The sequence below is a fragment of the Ovis aries genome, chromosome 21 (genome assembly GCF_016772045.2).
Source record: "Ovis aries strain OAR_USU_Benz2616 breed Rambouillet chromosome 21, ARS-UI_Ramb_v3.0, whole genome shotgun sequence".
Classification (NCBI taxonomy): domain Eukaryota; kingdom Metazoa; phylum Chordata; class Mammalia; order Artiodactyla; family Bovidae; genus Ovis; species Ovis aries.
In genome coordinates this window covers 46,426,654-46,444,060 of record NC_056074.1, presented here as the reverse complement: position 1 = coordinate 46,444,060, position 17,407 = coordinate 46,426,654, and the positions used below count along the sequence as shown (strand labels likewise).

The 17,407-nt window shown below is 56.8% G+C and overlaps 1 protein-coding gene across 5 annotated transcripts in view; it reads right to left on the bottom strand.

Annotated features, from left to right (window-relative positions):
- Positions 1-3,182: 3,182 nt before the first annotated feature.
- Positions 3,183-17,407, bottom strand: part of MOB2 (MOB kinase activator 2) — a 51,941-nt gene continuing 37,716 nt past the window's right edge. For all 5 annotated transcript variants that reach the window (XM_060404380.1, XM_060404381.1, XM_027960086.2 and 2 more), the window contains 4 exons: positions 16,589-16,752; positions 15,902-15,995; positions 4,296-4,420; positions 3,183-4,057 (listed from right to left, as the gene is read on the bottom strand). In XM_060404380.1, the coding sequence (XP_060260363.1) occupies positions 3,765-4,057; positions 4,296-4,420; positions 15,902-15,995; positions 16,589-16,752 (676 nt within the window). In that variant the 3' untranslated portion in view covers positions 3,183-3,764. The remainder of the gene's footprint in view (positions 4,058-4,295; positions 4,421-15,901; positions 15,996-16,588; positions 16,753-17,407) is intronic.

Genomic DNA, 17,407 nt, shown 5'->3' with positions numbered 1-17,407 from the left:
GCAGATGGTGATTGCAGCCATGAAATTAAAAGACGCTTGCTCCTTGGAAGGAAAGTTATGACCAACCTAGATAGCATATTCAAAAGCAGGGACATTACTTTGCCAACAAAGATCCGTCCAGTCAGGGCTATGGTTTTTCCTGTGGTCATGTATGGATGTGAGAGTTGGACTGTGAAGAAGGCTGAGCATCGAACAATTGATGCTTTTGAAACTGTGGTATTGGAGAAGACTCTTGAGAGTTCCTTGGACTGCAAGGAGATCCAACCAGTCCATTCTGAAGATCAGCCCTGGGTGTTCTTTGGAAGGAATGATGCTAAAGCTGAAACTCCAGTACTTTGGCCACCTCATGCGAAGGGCTGACTCATTGGAAAAGACCCTGATGCTGGGAGGGATTCGGGGGCAGGAGGAGAAGGGGACGACAGAGGATGAGATGGCTGGATGGCATCACTGACTGGATGGACATGAGCCTGAGTGAACTCTGGGAGTTGGTGATGGACAGGGAGGCCTGGCGTGCTGCGATTCATGGGGTCGCAAAGAGTCGGACATGACTGATCGACTGAACTGAACTGAAATGAAACCATAGAAACGTGCCTTCTTAAGTTCTGAAGTTCAGGAACGGGGCCTCACTGAAATGGCCTCACTTCTGATGACCGTGGGGAGGGCCCACTTCCTTCCGCAGCTGTTTTTTTTTTTTTAGCCTTTGTTGGTTTACCCTTGGGTGCCCTGGTCTCTGTCATCGGGGCGCGCAGGCTCTTTAGTCGAGGCCTGTGGGCGCCGTCATCCTACAGCGCAGGGGGCTGACCAAGGACTGAACTACCCGCAGTGAAAGCCGATTCTTAACCACTGAGCCACCAGGGACGTCCCCTCGGTCAGCTTCTGGAGGCCCCTGCATTCCTGGCGCCAGGAGCACAGGCCAGCCCTTCTTACGCTGCGTCGCCCTGGTTCTCCCTCCTCGGTCTGAAGGAGCCCCGTGAGCACACTCAGCCCAGTCTCCCCCCTCAAGTCCAGCTGGTGAGCAAGCTTCACTCTCTCTGCAGCTGTCCCCCTCTGCTGGGGAAGGTAGCAGGCCGACGGGTTCCAGGCACGTGGGGGTGGGCTCTTTTCTGGGGGAGGGTGTGTGACTCTGCCCACTGCAGACTGCTCCCTAGCAAGTTCCACATCCACCTCATGTGTAAAACACACCCCTTTCCTGAAGTCTCAACCCACTACAGGGTCAAGTCAAACCCCAAACCCCACCTGAACCACCTGAAGCAGCTGATAGCAGACACGGAATATGAACTGTCCCTTTCCACGTGGGCGTTTGAAACTAGAAGCCATCTACTTCCAAACTAGAACAGTAGAGAAGGTACAAGAGGCCAGGTACGGGAGTTTCCATCCAAAAAGGGAGAAAATGAAGGAGGTGGATTTCAAAGTCCAGCGCGGCACAGCCCGTGAGGCAGTGCGCGGCAAGGCCCGGCAGTTGCCCTCCGTGGTTGCGGGCTCCACCCCCAGGACCCTCTGCCCCCTTCAGCCCTTCATTTTAGAGAAAAGGAGCCAGTGTCCTCAGCTGAGGTTCCATCAGTCTGCATCTTGCCCAGAGAGCTGTGAGTCCAACAGCCTCCCACTCGACCCTCTGCCCCTTCGGTCCAAGCTGGCTATGTTTCTGACGGAATGAAGTTCTCAGGAACCATGGCGCTATCGTGGTATGGCATGGGGGTTCAGTCCCTAAGACAAGAGGCTCCTTCAGATCCTCCCGAGATCCTTCCCGTTTCTGGCTTCCACTGGGCCGACTGAGGTCTGTTCCAAGACTCTCTGACAGAATCTCTGCCCTGGTTCATGTTCTACATTTCCAGCAAAAGGATGCCCAGTAACCCTTGGCTTTTTCTCTAGGCTGCATTTCCCGACAGGCAATCTCCTCAGTCCAGTGTCTTTCTGCAGTCGGGCTTGGCTGAGAGCTCAGACCATCAAGTGTTTTGATCCCTTTTGCTACTAGCTCGCTCTCAGTCTCTCAACGTGTATTTTACTATAAGCAGCAGAGAAAGCAGGCTGCACCTTTGACACTTTGGCTGGAGTCTCCTCAGCTAAACATCCAAGCTGCTTGCTCACGAGTCTGCTGCACGGACATTTGGGGACCCAGCAGGCCAGCTCCCTTCCGCCCCCTCCGGCTTCCCCCAGAGGGTCCTCCCTGGGCACCAGGTCAGACATGGTCCAGTTCCCCTGCGTCCCCTACTTCAGAGATCCATACCTAGAAGAGGAGGGGGACAGCTCATGTGGCCTGCAGACCAAGGGGTCACAGCGAGCCGGAAGGCAGAGGGGCGGTGAGCGGGATGGGTGGCCTGGGAGGGGCCGTGGCCTCCCAGAGGCGCAGGGCTCTTGGCAGTGTGTGTGTGGGTGCAGCGTGGTCAGCCAGGAGCCTGTCCTTCCGGGAGGCGGAGGGAGCAGGTGGCCCCGCTAGGCCTGGGGGCTGGTGGCATGCTAGGGTGGCTAGACTCCTGGTCTGCTGGCCACGACTAAGTTTGAGGTCAGCTGAGCGTCAGGAGGGCAGGAAATTCAGGACCAAGGAGGGCACGGGCTGGCGGGGAGAGTATAGGAGCCCCAGTAGCTGGGAGTCAGACCAGGGCCCAGGGTCCCATTACTGCCACTCAGGGTTGGCAGGGGATCGGGGTGGGGCGCGTGACAACAATCAATACCCGGAGAAGGCACAGGGCCCTGCGGGAGCCCCGTGTTCTGCCCACAGAGGGCTGGACCAGCTCCAAGGCTGTTCACACCACCCCCCAGCTATCCTACACCCAGCCAAGTGATGCTGCCCAGTCCAGAGGGGGGCCCTGCAGCAGAGCCTCCGTGCCGGCTGGCCAGAACGCCCACCTCTGGCCGACTGTGGCCCCACTGCAGGGTCCCTGCTGCCAGTGTGGAAAGGGCACGTCACAGGGAGACCGAGGGCCCAGAACCCCTGGGGACTTGACCCACAGAACACAGCTCTGCCCACAGCTCCTGGCAACCCGTGGACACGTGCAGCAGGGGAGTCCGGGGTGAGCCCCGGCAGGGACGCAGCACCTGCTCTCGGCCAGCACAGCTGTGTTCAGTGAGGGCTCCATGGGCTGGCCTGCAAGGGAGGGCGCTGCCCCGGGCCATGTGAGGAGCAGGGCGCACGGCCGGGCCGCCAAAGCACGGAGCACCAAGACGCTGAGGACACACACAGGGGCTGACCTGAGAGAAGGCTCTTTATTACACCCGCCCAGGGAGGCCAGGCTCTCCTGCCCCCGCCGCGGTCCGCACAGGCCGCGCCCCGGGGCACCGCAGCCCGGAGCCTGGCCAGCCCCGCTCCCCTCCTGGGCAGTGAGGGCAGTGGAGGGAGACGCTGCAGCTCGCGGGGCTCCGGACACCCGGCCTCCCCGCCCCTCCAGCCGGCCCTGAGCCAGAGTCCAGATCGCGCGGGGGGAGGAGAAAGGCGGGCCGGGGTCTCTAAAAGCCACTCCAGCCCGAGCCAAGACAAAGGGCGGCAGAAGCGAAGCCTGCGGGCCCCGCCGCGGGGAAAGGCCCCGCCCCGCTGCGAGTCTCCCCGGAGGTCAAGGCCGAGCCGGGGGCGGGGCGGGCGCGGAAGACCCGGAGGGGCAGACCCCGGAGGGAGACGCGGACGGGCGGCCCCGGGGGTGTCTGCCACGGACGAGCGGAGTCCAAGGTTCTCGGGGCCGACGGCAGAGAGTCCGGGCGCCCAGAGTCCGTGCGCGCACAGACACGGACGCGCGCGGCGCGCCGCCGCTCCCTCGGCGCGGGCGCCGCCGGGCTCACCTCTCCTTGACGTGGTTCTGTGCGCCCGCCGCCCCGCCCGGCCCGTCCCCGCCGCCCCCGCCGCACAGCGCCTCCGTCAGGTCGTCCATGACCGCCGTCTCTTTGGGGTCGAGCAGGTTGAACTCGCGGGCGAAGAGGATGAAGTGCACGTAGAGCGTGTTCAAGTGTCCGTGGAGCTCGAGCGCCAGCGTCTCCTTGAAGTGCGCCGAGTAGATGTGCGCCAGCACGTGGAACAGGTACCTGCAGATCTTCCGCACCAGCGCCTCGAAGGAGCTGGGGAACTCGCGGCCTGCGACCCGGGGCGGCCGGGTCACCACCGCGGCCCGGCCCCGGGGCGGGGTCAGCCCCCTCCCCCCGCCGCAGGCCTCCCTGCGCGCCCGCCTGCGGCGCCACCGACTGGGACCCGGGGCCCGCGAGGAGGGGCCGGGGCGATGGTGCCGCCCGCGGGCCACGCGCTGCCCCGGCGGCTCAGGGCGCAGAGCCTGGAGGGGGCGGGGTCGTGGGCGGGGCGGGGCGGGGACACGCACCGTATTTCGTGGGGAACACGTCCTCGTCGGTCACCAGCTTCTGCACGGAGCTCATGACGAAGTCCACGTACTGGGGGGCCGTGCACTTCACCTTCTTGCCCCGCTCGTCGTACCAGTAGTACTGTCTGTGGGGACAGGCGCGCGGTGACGGGCGGCCGGGACAGCTGGCCGCGCTCACCCTTTGCGCTACCCGGCACCTCCCCCTGCGTTAACGGCGACAGACAGCTTTCCCATCTTTCCCCGGAGGCCCTGCCTTGACTTGTCAGGATCCGGGGCTTCCCTGGTGGCTCAGATGGTAAAGCATCTGCCTGCAGTGCGGGAGATCTGGGTTAGATCCCAGGGTCAGGAAGATGCCCTGGAGAAGAGACTGGCACCCCGCCTGGAGAATCCCATGGACAGAGGAGCCTGGCGGGCTACAGTCCACCGGCAGCAGAGTGTCAGCCATGACCGAGTGCGCAACACGTTCACTCGTCCCACAGGCGGCTTCCTGCTGACCCCAGTATGGGCCAAACCTGCGCCCTGGGCCGCCTGGGGTGAGGGGGCCTCTGTCCCTGGCTACCTCACAGACTTCCCTGGCAGGTGGGGGTGGGTCAGGGCGTCAGGAGTTGCGGACACCCGGCCCAGCCCTGAGACCAGGCGCATCTCCCAGTTCACGAAACGCTGCTGTTCTGCCATCCTCCAGGCGTGGGCCCCTGCAGCCACCACGTCCCACTCTCCCCTCCCGCCCCAAGGTGGGCTCCAGTCTTCCCAGCAGAGGGCCCTGTGCCTGCAGGCGGGCTGGCCGAGCGCAGCACCGAGCCGCTGGCGGGGAGAGGGGAACTGCACGCTGCCTGGGTCAGTGGGCGATGACCAGGGCACCCCTTCTACGGCCGGGGTACCAACCCTGCCCCAGCAGACCTCCGCCAGCACCCCGCCCCCTCTCGCTGTCTTTACTGGGCTTCAGAACTGACAGCTCTCCCCAACACCATCCCACTTTATCGCAGGCCAGGACCCCAGGCTGGCCCTGAGCACCCTGCCCTGACTTCCTGAGCTCACTAAGCACCCCTGGGTGACAGCCACAGGGCACCCCTGCACTCCCAACACCTGTCAGACCTGCTGGCAGGACAGCAGGCTCTCCAGTACATGGCCGAAAGACAAGACACAGCCCAGGGGACCTCAGAACAGCCCTGCTGCCCACCCCTACTCCTCTAGCAGGAGCCCGGGCTCTTCTCACCCCCTTCGCCTGTGAGTTCATCTGTGCCCCTGGTCGGGCTGGGGTCAGGCTGCAAGACGGGAACACAGCCCACAACAAATGGGCAGGCCACCAGGAAAACGGCCGCCCCTCTCTGGACAAGGGAACACAGCCCTGACTGCCACTGGGTACCAGGCCCCAGCCTCCCCACTGCAGAAGGCAGATGACACCTGCCAGCCACTTCCACCTTGGCGAGGCCTCCCTGCCACGCCTGCGCCCAGGCTGCCCCAGCACTGTGGGCCCCGCAGAGCCCAGCACCCGCACGCCCCCCAAGGCCCCGGAGTGGGTCAGACAAAGCCCTGAGAAGCTGGCTGAGCTTCCTGCAGGGCCCCAGGAAGCAGACACCCAGCAAGGATCCAGAGCCCTCCCCAACACAGGGTGGCCCTGCTGACCGTCTGTCCCCTGCCCAGGCCCCTGCCCTGCCTGAGGATGCGCTGAGAGAGGACAGGTGACGCCCCTCCCCTCACAGCGGCCCCTGGGGTCCTGGGGCTGGTGCAGGGAGGGGGCAGCACCACCCCAGCGACTCCCCAGCCCTGCTTGGTGCTGACGCCCCTGGCCACCAGTGCCAGAGTCGGAAAAACCACTGCAGCTCGAAACCAGGAGGTCCAGACCCGGAGAGACCCACTCCTCGGGGCCTGCTGCGGCCCTGCCCACGCAGCCGGGACCCTCCGCGTTCAGCATTCTTCTCCGGCCTCGTTTTATTTCTGCACCGCCTCACAGTAAAGCTGACTGGCTGTGGCATGCAGCCTGACGGGTTTTAACCCCAACAGAGGAACAACGATGGGGCACAGCCCCCAGCCCGGCCCCTGGCCTGCTGTCAGCCCCCCGCACACTAGCGATGCGTCGTCAGGCACCCCAGGTGGCGTCCGGGGCCCGGCTCTGCCGTCCGCCCTGCCTTTCTCGTCACTGAGACGGACTCCTGTGGGGATGCACTAGTCCATCACACATCTGGGTGGCCTGCAGTTTGGGCAATTATGGGTCAGGCTGCTAAAACCCTCCTGGGCAGGCGTCTCTATGAGCCCCAGTTCCCATTTCTCTCACGTGGATGCTCGGGAGCAGGACAGCCAGGTCCACAGCAGGAATGCCACCGAGCTGTCCTCGGAGTGGCCGCTCCACCGGCACCCCCTCCACCCGCGCGGGCACGTGGCAAGGAGGTGACAGACGCTCCCCAGCAGCGTCTGAATCCGTGCTCTCTGCCTGCTCCTGGTGTTCCTCTGCCCGTGGGTGCACGGGGTCCTCCCCGTGGCCGGTCTGCGTCCTCTGCCCGGTCATAACCAGGTTTCTCACTGTGAGCTGTGAGGGTTCTTCATCCATTCCAGGCACTAGTCCTCCCTTGGATATGGGATTCGTCTGTGGTTTGTCTCTTTCTCTCAACAGTGTCTTTCTCAGAACAAAAGTTCTGCATTTTGGTGAAGTCCACTTTACTGACTCTTCTTCATGGATGGACTGTATCTCGCGTCATGACCAAGAACTCTTAGCCTAGTGCTACCTCACGAAGGCTGCTCCTGTGTTTTCTTCTGAAAGTGTTATGGTTTATATTTAGAGTTAGCATTTACTTCAAGTCAACTCTGGCAGAAGGAGACATTTGGATGACTGGTTTTTCTAACAGCATTAGTTGAAAAGACTATCCTTTCTCCACTGAATTCTTCTCATTCCTGTCAAACATCAAGGGGCCACGTCTGTGTGGGTGCGTTTCTGGATTCTGCTCTGTTGCACGGACCTCTGTGTCTCTTCACCAACACCACAGTGTTGATTACCACAGTTTTATAGTAACTCTTAGCACAGCACTGTGGGACTCTACTGATTTGACTGTTTTTTTCAAAATCACTGTAGCTATTCTAGGGATTCTGCTGCTCCCTGTACATTCTATAATCAGCTTATTTATGGATGAGAGCTCTGCTGGGAGTCTGACTGAAGTTGCGCTTCTACACTTCTGGTGCGCTGTCTCCCGTCTCTCCATCTGCGCTGGTTCATTCATCAGCGTTTGGTAGCTTCCTGCGTGCACGTGTCTCCTCAAGTCTACATCTAAGTGTTTCAGTGTTTTTGGAGCTACTGTAAATGATGTACCTTTATCAACTCTGTGCTCCAGTTGCACACTGCTAGTGTACAGACTATGGTTGATTGTGTGTGTGTGCTGAGCTGGCTAGATTTATTGAGTCAGCGTTTTCCTAGAGCTCTTGGGCTTGTCTGCAGACAATCATGCTGTATGCAAATACAGTTTTATTTTCTTCTCCAATTTAAATGGCTTTTATCCCTTTTTCTTGCCTTACTGCATTACCTATCTTGGGTCAATTGTGGTATTTTGTGCTTTCCAAGGAACTAGTTCATTTAATCTAAATTGTTAAATTTACGTAAGCAGAGATTCTTCTGATGCTTCCTTATTACCCTCTCAATTCCTGCTGGGTTTACAGTTATTTCCTCTTTTATTCCTTATATTGATGATCTGTATCTTTTCTCTTTTTACCTTTGTTAGTTTTACTAGAGGTTTCTCAATTTTACTTCTCTTTTCAAGGAACCGGCTTCTGGTTTCATTTGTTTTCGGAAATCCACGTCAGTGAGCTCTGTCCCTATTTTATCATTTCTTTTCTTCTGCTCAGTTTAGGGTTGTGTTTTTTGCTTTTTTTTCTGGGATTCCCCAGTGGCTCAGTGGTAAAGAATCTGCAGTGCAGGAAGACACAGGAGATGCAGGTTCGATCTCTGGATCAGGAAGATCCCTGGAGGAGGGCATGGCAACCCACTCCAGCATTCCTGCTGGGAAAATCCCACGGACAGAGCCTGGCAGGCTATAGCTGCAAAGAGCTGGACAAGACCACACACACATGTACGCACACACACGCTTTTTTCCCAGCTTCTTAATACGGAAGCTTGGGTTGAATTACGGTCTTTCTTCTTCTGAAACAAGCATTTAATCCTCTGAACATTCCTCTAAACCTTGCTTTAGCTGCATCTCAAATGCAGTTTAAATCCGCTGCATTCTCGTTTCAGTTTATAAGTTTCTTATCTCCCTGGAGACTCCCTCTCTGACCCATGGATTATTTGAAAGTGTGTTCATTTCTTGGGATGTCCCTGGCATTCCAGTGGTGAAGACTGTGTGCCCCACGTAGGGGACACATCCGACCTGCCTCGATCAGGGAACCAAGAGTCCCCATGCCACACAGCATGGCAAGAGAAAACAAGTACTCTGATTTCTAAACGGCTGGAGGTTTTTCTGTTACCGATTTCAAACATAACTAATTTTGGTCGGATAACTTACCCTGCACCTCTGATCAGTTTGCTAAGGTCTGTTTTGTGAGCCAGGATGTGACCTCCTGTGGTGAGTAACCCCAGTGCACCTGAAAGGAATGTGGATTTTGCTACTGAGGGTGGAGTAAATGTCTATTCAGTCCAGTTGGCTGATGGTGCTATTTAGTTCCAGATTCTTGCTGGCTTTCTATCCACTAGTCCATATATTACCAAGAGAGGAATGTTGAAACCTGCAACCATAGTATCTGTCCCTTCGGTTCTGTCCGTCTGCTTTGTGTAAAAGCTCTATTTGGCACAGATGCGCTCGAGGTCAGTACTTCTTGACTTGAAGTCTGCTTTGTCTGGAATGAGCGCGGCCACTCTAGTTTTCTTCTGACTCACGTCTTGCTGGCATCTCTTCCTCCACTTTTCATTTTCGACCCCCCAGTGCCACTGCGTTCACAGCAGCTCCTCTCATGTTCCCTGTGCACCGGCTCACCTTACAGCCTCTGTCTTGCCACCAGCACGACCACACCACGGCAGCAACCGCGATGGCGGGCCTGTCTGGATCTAAGTTCACAGTCGTCCACTGCGTCTTCCCTTTGCTTTCACTTCTTGTATTTCCCGCCTTCTTCCGCACTATCTCCTTTTAACTTATCTAGTATGATTTATGTCCCTTATGCAACTTTTTTAGAGGTTACTCAAAGGATTACAAAGCACATCCTGACCTTTCCACCCTGTACCTGGCGCCCAGGACCTCTTCTACATCTGGAGTCAGAACGCTGACCGCACACAGGGCTCTCCGCCGGCCCCCAGGCCACCACTGTCTCAGCGCTGCAGACACACACTGGAGGCCCGTCAGACAGCTATGGCTTTTGCTCACCTACCAGACACGTTTCAAAGAGCTGAAGAGAAGAGGCGGTCATCACGTCTGCCCATGTCCTCTGGCCCGCGGCCCGCCTAGTGCTGCTCCCTTCACTGCACGGCAAGTGAGCTCTCTGAGTCTCCCCTCGCTGACAGCGGTCCCCATCTTACCTTCACGCTTGAAGGACATTATGTGGCGCTCCCGGGAGACTGCTATTTCCATTCAGCACCTTGGCCGTGTTGTGGGGCCTCCTCCTGGCCCCCGATGGGGAAGGCTGGCCGCAGCCACCCCACCACGTCCCTGCAGGGGCACGGCTGCTGGCTCCGCTGGCTGTGACAGCGTGTTCTCGTCAGCAGTTTGATCACGTGCCTGTGGTGGATTCATCAGGTTTATCCTATTTCAAACTCACTAGGCTTCCTGAATCTGCAGGTTTGTGTCTTGGCCAAATTTGGAAGTTTTCAGCTGTTAGGTCTTCAAATGCGTTCCGGGCACAAGCCTCCTTCTCTTCTCTCGGGACTCCAAACTCCCCTTTGGTTCCAGTCCTTCAGGCATCAGCAGGGTGGAGAAGGGTGTCCGGCCTGGGCTGCAGCCCCACTCTGGGCCCTGGGTGGACCTGATGGCCCTGTGTGCCACAGACGGCACACGGCTCTGTGGACCTCTGACAAACCCCCCGTTTCCTTTTAAACTAACTCATGTGAGTTTCCATTCCTTGGTCTTGAACGATTCCTAGAAAGGCGTTTGCTCCTTGAAGAGAAACTATGACAGACCCAGACAGTGTGTTAGCCTTGTGTGACTCAGTGAAACGACGAGCCACACCACGTAGGGCCACCCAAGACAGATGGGTGGTGGTGGAGATTTCCGACAAAACGTGGTCCACCAGAGAAAGGACTGGCAAACCACTTCAGTGTTCTTGCCCTGAGAGCCCCATGAACAGCATGAAAAGACAGACAGATGCAGTGCAGAAAGACGAGCTCCCCCAGCTGGCAGGGGCCCGTATGCCACTGCAGAAAAGCGGAGAGAGAGCGCCAGAAAGAACGGAGAGACGGAACAAAAATGAAAACAACACCCAGCTGTGGGTGTGCCTGATGATGGAGGTAAAGTCCGATGCTGTAAAGAACAATATTGCATAGGAACCTGGAATGTTAGGTCCATGAACCAAGGCAAATTGGAAGTGGTCAAACAGTAGATGGCAAGAGTGAACGTCGATATTTTACGAATCAGCGAACTAAGATGGACCAGAAAGGGAGAATTTAATTCAGATGACTATTATTATATCTACTACTGTGGGCAGGAATCCCTTAGAAAAAAAGGAGTAGCCCCCATAGTCAACAAAAGGGTCCAAACTGAAGTACTTGAGTGCAATCTCAAAAACGACAGAATGATCTCTGCTTGCTTCCAAGGCAAACCATTCAATGTCATAGTAACCTAAGTCTATGCCCCAACCAGCAATGGTGAAGAAGCTGAAGCTGAACAGTTCTCTGAAGACCTACAAGACCTTCTAGAACTAACACCAAAAAAAGATGTCCTTTTCATCACAGGGGGACTGGAATGCAAAAATAGGAAGTCAAGAGACACCTGGAGTAACAGGCAAATTTGGCCTTGGAGTACAAAATGAAGCAGGGCAAAGGCTAACAGAGTTTTGCCAAGAGAACGCACTGGTCACAGCAAACACCCTCTTCCAACAACACAAGAGAGGGCTCTACACATGGACATCACCAGATGGTCAACACCAAAATCAGACTGATTTGCAACCAAAGATGGAGAAGCTCTATACAGTCGGCAAAACAGGACTGGGAACTGACTGTGCCTCAGATCATGAACTCCTTATGGAAAAATTCAGACTTAAACTGAGGAAAGTAGGGAACACCACTGGGCCATCCAGGTATGACCTAAGTCGGATCCCTTATGATTATACAGTGAAGTGACAAATAGATTCAAGGGATCAGATCTGATCGATAGAGCGCCTGAAGAACTACGGATGGAGGTTTTTGACAGGAGGCAGTGACCCAGACCATCCCCAAGAAGTGCAGTTCAGTCCCTCAGTCGTGTCTGACTCTTTGCAACCCTGTGGACTGCAGCACACCAGGCCTCCCTGTCCATCACCAACTCCCAGCACTTGCTCAAACTCATGTCCATCAAGCGGGTGATGCCATCCAGCCGTCTCATCCTCTGTCATCCCCTCCTCCTCCTGCCTTCAGTCTTTCCCAGCATCAGGGTTTTTTCCAATGAGTCAGTTCTTTGCATCAGGTAGCCAAAGTATTGGAGCTTTAGCTTCAGCATCAGTCCTTCCAATGAATATTCAGGTCTGATTTCCTTTAGGATGGAATGGTTGGATCTCCTTGCAGTCCAAGACACTGTCAAGAGTCTTCTCTAACACCACAGTTCAAAAGTATCAATTCTTTGGTGCTCAGCTTGCTTTATGGTTCAACTCTCACATCCATACTTGACTACTGGGGAAACCATAGCCTTGACTAAATGGACCTTTGCTGGCAAAGTAATGTCTCTGCTTTTTAATATGCTATCTAGGTTGGTCATAGCTTTTCTTTCAAGGAGCAAGCGTCTTTTCATTTCACGGCTGCAGTCACCCTCTGCAGTGATTTTGGAGCCCAAGAAAATAGTCTGTCAGTGTTTCCACTGTTTCCCCATCTATTTGCCATGAAGTGATGGGACTGGATGCCATGATCTTAGTTTTTTGACTGCTGAATTTTAAGCCAGCTTTTTCACTCTCCTCTTTCACTTTCATCAAGAGGCTCTTCAGATCCTCTTCCCTTTCTGCCATAAGGGTGGTGTCATCTGCATATCTGAGGTTATTGATATTTCTCCCTGCAATCGTGATTCCAGCTTGTGCTTCATCCAGCCTGGCATTTTGCATGACGTACGCGGCATATAAGTTAAATAAGCAGGCTGACAATATACAGCCTTGACACACTCTTTTCCCAATTATGAAACAGTCCATTGTTCCATGTTCAGTTCTAAATGTTGCTTCTTGACCAGCATATAGGTTTCTCAGGTGGCAGGTTAGGTGGTCTGGTATTCCCATCTCTTTTAGAATTTTTCAGTTTGTTGTGATCCACACAGTCAAAGTCTTTGGTGTAGTCAATAGAGCAGAAGCAGATGTTTCTCTGGAACTCTCTTGCTTCTTCTATGATCCCCAAGAAAAAGAAACGCAAAAAGGCAAAACAGTTATCTGAGGAGGCCTTACAAATAGCTGAGAAAAGAAGAGAAGTGAAAGGTAAAGGAGAAAAGGAAAGCTATATCCAGAGTTCTAAAGAATAGCAAGGAGAGATAAGAAAGCCTTTCTCAGCGATCAATGCAAAGAAGTAGAAGAAAACAATAGAATGGGAAAGACTAGAGATCTCTTCAAGAAAATTAGAAATACCAAGGAACATTTCATGCAAAGATGAGCACAACAAAGGACAGAAATGGTACGGACCTAACAGAAGCAGAAGATATTAAGAGGTGGTAAAAATACACAGAAGAACCATATAAAAGAGATCTTCATGACCCAGATGACCACGATGGTGTGACCACTTACCTAGAGCCAGACATCCTGGAATGCAAAGTCAAGTGGGCCTTAGGAAGCATCACTACAAACAAAGCTAGTGGAGATAGTGGAATTCCAGCTGAACTATCTCAAGTCCTTAAAATGACGCTATTAAAGTGCTACACTCAATATGCCAGCAAATTTGGAAACTCAGCAGTGGCCACAGGACTGGAAAAGGTCAGTTTTCATTCCAATCCCAAAGAAAGGCAATGCCAAAGAATGCTCAAACTACCGCAGAATTGCACTCAGCTCAGGCTAGCAAAGTAATGCTCAAAATTCTCCAAGCCAGGATTCAACAGTACATGAACCAAGAACTTCCAGATGTTCAAACTGGATTTAGAAAAGGCAGAGGAACTAGAGATCAAACAGCCAACATCCACTGAATCATTGAAAAAGCAAGAGAATTTCAGAGAAACATCTATTTCTGCTTTATTGACTACTCCAAAGCCTTTGACTGTGTGCATCACAGCAAACTTTGGAAAATTCTGAGATGGGAATACCAGACCACCTGATCTGCCTCTTGAGAAATCTGTATGCAGGCCAAGAAGCAACAGTTAGAACTGGGCATGGAAAAATGGAGTGGTTCAAAACTGGCTGGGAAAGGAATACGTCAAGGCTGTATATTGTCACCCTGCTTATTTAACTTATGTGCAGAGTACATCATGAGAAACGCTGGGCTGGATGAAGCACAAGCTGGAATCACGATTGCAGGAAGAAATATCAATAACCTCAGATATGCAGATGACACCACCCTTATGGCAGAAAGTGAAGAGGAACTAAAGAGCCTCTTGATGAAGCTGAAAAAGGAGAGTGAAAAAGCTGGCTTAAAACTCAACATTCAAAAGCTATTTTCTTGGGCTCCAAAATCACTGCAGATGGTGACTGCAGCCATGAAATGAAAAGATGCTTGCTCCTTGAAGGAAAAGCTATAACCAATCTAGACGGCATATTGAAAAGCAGAGACATTAGTTTGCCAACAATGGTCCACCTAGTCAAAGCTGTGGTTTTTCCAGTAGTCACGTATGGACGTGAGAGTTGGACCATAAAGCAAGCTGAGCGCCGAAGAATCGATGCTTTTGAACTGTGGTGTTAGGAAAGACTCTTGAGAATACCCTGGACTGCAAGGAGATCCAACCATTCCATCCTAAAGGAAATCAGTCCTGAATATTCATTGTAAGGACTGATGCTGAAGCTGAAGCTCCAATACTTTGGCCACCTGATGCGAAGAACTGACTCACTGGAAAAGATGCTGATGCTGGGAAAGATTGAAGGCCGGAGGAGAAGAGGACGATAGAAGATGAGATGGTTGGATGGCGTCACCGACTCAATGGACCTGAGTCTGAGCAAGCTCCAGGAGATGGTGGAGGACAGGGGAGCCTGGTGTGCTGCAGTCCATGGGGTCACAGAGAGTCGCGCATTACTGGATGAAGGGACAGTAACCACTGATATAACCCTACAAAAGCCTATAAAGCAGGGTACAGGTAGCAAGACTGACCAGCACAAGTCTGGAATCTCCAGATCTCCAAGTTTGACGTGGCAGAGCCAACATCTAGACACACCTCTGCCCGACACCGAATCCTGTGCCCCTTCAAGGAGCCTCTTCTCAAGCACTCTGGTAAAGGGCGACTGGCAGTGCCTCAGAAGGGCCCTGGCTTCCGCATCTGCCAGCCCGCGGGCCCCCTGACATCTCCTGGCCAGGTGCCTCCTGCGAGCTTGCTGTAGGCAGGCGATGCAGCACTGCCCTTGCCCCCTTCCGGCTGCCCAGCCACGTCTGCAGTAGAGGCTACCGCCTCACACTGAGGAGCCCAGGCTCACTTCGCGCACGCGCCCAGCACTGCCACACCCTCTGCGGGCCAGGCTGGGCTGCGGCTCTCTGGGGACACAGTGACACCCAAGCATGCCATCAGCAGCTCTCGCCGGGTGAGTAAGGAGTGGAGAGCAGCCGTCTTCTGCACTCACGCCCTCTGTGGGGCTGGGCTTTCAGGGGTCTCAGCGAGAGCAGGGCCCCTTGTCCAGGTCCGAGCCGGGCTGCCGCGGCAGCACAGCACACCCACTAGCAGGCGGGCTGCCAGCACACGCTCGCGTCAGCCCGGCTCGCAGGCCGTGCCCCTGGCGGGCTGTCAGAGAGGAGCTCCCGTGCCTCCCCCTTGGCCCACGTGGCCCCCTGCCCATGGCCACTTCCGTGGCTTCTGCCCCCTGGGCTGGGGGTGAGCCCAGGTCCACGTGGTGGCTCTCCTACCCACGCAGCTTCAAGAGCTACCGCAGAGGCGGGGTGTCCTGGAGTCCTCCGGGTGCCCGTTTCCAGAAGACAGCAGCCCCGCCAGGCCCAAGGAAGGGCACCATGCGGGGGGCACCAAAGCACCCCAGCCCCATGGGCCGGCAGCGCCTTCTCCATGCAGAGTGTGAGCTCCAGGTCGGCCCTCAGCAGGCGGGACCAGCGCCGGGAAGCGTCTCTGGCTGCACACACCCCGCAGTCTCAGGGTGCACGGCGGGCACGTCCTGCGGAAATGCCTCTGCCCCAGGACACACCCCGTCAGGGCCCGGCTGGCTCCTGGCACCCGTGCCCAGGGGGACCCACGCCGCCCGGGTCCCCCCTCTGCTGGGCTCTGCTTCCTGTTTCCCCACCAGGCTGGGGCCTCTGGGGACAGGGGAGCAGCCCTGGTGAGCCTCCGACAAGGACGCCACGGGAGCGGGGCGGCAGGGGCGGACGGGGCGCTGGGCAGGCCCGGCGGGCGAGCACTCACGTGTTGCACACGGCCATGGTCTGGCATGCCTCCCCCGTGCAGAACTCCGAGATGGTGCTGTACTGCAGGTTCACGTGGTGAAAGAAGGTCGTGGCTGCGAAGGGAGAGCGGGGCCAGAGCCTCTCCTCAGGCCCCGGGCACGGTGGCTGGCGCTGACCAGGCCAGAGGCCGCAGCCTCAGCACAGCATCGCCTTCGGGGTGGGCGGCACGGGCCACGGTGCTGAGCTGGGCAGACTGCCCCAGCCACTGCGACCCAGTGCCCTCCACGAAGGCCTGGGCAGAACACCTCCCACCCCGGCTCTTTCCGTCCCCAGCTGCTGGGAGACACCACTAACAGGGCCGCAGCACCGGCAGCACTCTCCTCTGAGGAGAGCTGGCACACGGCCCTGCGGAGGGTGTTCTGTGAGCCGAGTGCCGAGCCTGGCTGGCAGGTGCGGGCGAGCCGCCCCCCAGGTCGCGGCCCTCCCCACCCTGGCCCTGCCGCCACGCTCGCGTCCCGCAGCCTCCCCCGGCCCTGGTGTCCTGCACCGAGTTGCCCTCTCTGCAGGGACCCCAAGGCCCTGTGGGGTTGGCCGTCCCGTGCCTCAGCTTCAGTCAGCTTGTGTGTGCAGACGCTGGGCACCAGCTCCGGGGGTCCCTGGGGCAACGAGAGGCCGCGCCGCCCCGCCCCGCCTCGCCCCCACGCACTGTTGCTGGCCAGCCACTCGTTGAGGTCGATCTCCCGGGGCAGCACCACCAGCTCCTTGAACCCGAAGTCCGTGATCCTGGACTTGGCATACTCTGGCTCCAGGTACACCTTCTTCTCCTCGGCGGCGGCGGGCTTCTTCCCGTTGGGCTTGGCTTTGGACTTTCTGCGAAGAGAAGAGAGGCAGGGGTCACGGCAGAGGCAGGCGCGGAGGCCGCAGGCCCAGCTCCGGGGGCACCTCGGGGGCTGCAGCTCCTGCGGCCCAGGTGTGGGCGGAAGCCGCCCTGTGCCTCTGCGCTCCCTGCCCTGTCAGGGCCCAAGCCTGGAACCAGAGGCAACAGGGGGCTTGCAGCCCACCCGAGGACGGGAGAGTGGCTATACGAGCCGGCTCCCCCCAACCCGTGACACCACGGCCCCGCAGGGTCCTGCCTGACGTCCTCCCGCACAGGGGGGCCAGCAGCCCGCCCTGCTGAGGCCCTGTCGTGCGCCGGCGCCCCGGGCCACCCTGAGGCCTGCTGTCCCCACAGGCCCCCGCTCCCCGCCGCCAGCTAAGCGGCCCCGCGTGGTTCCAGGCACAGACAGACGTCGGCGCCAGCGCATGTCACAGAGATTTGACGGAACGGCCACTTCTAACGTTTTCCTTTCTCATCCCTTAAGAGTCTGCTGCCGTGTAACAAGACACACGGTTTTGAGGTGTTCTCTGGGCATTGAGCACCAAGACCCAGCGCTCCCGGGACTGAGGGAGCGCCAGCCCCACCTCGGTGGGGACAGCAGTGGCCTCACAGCCGGCCTCCCCCCCGCCCCCGAGGCCCGAGACAGAG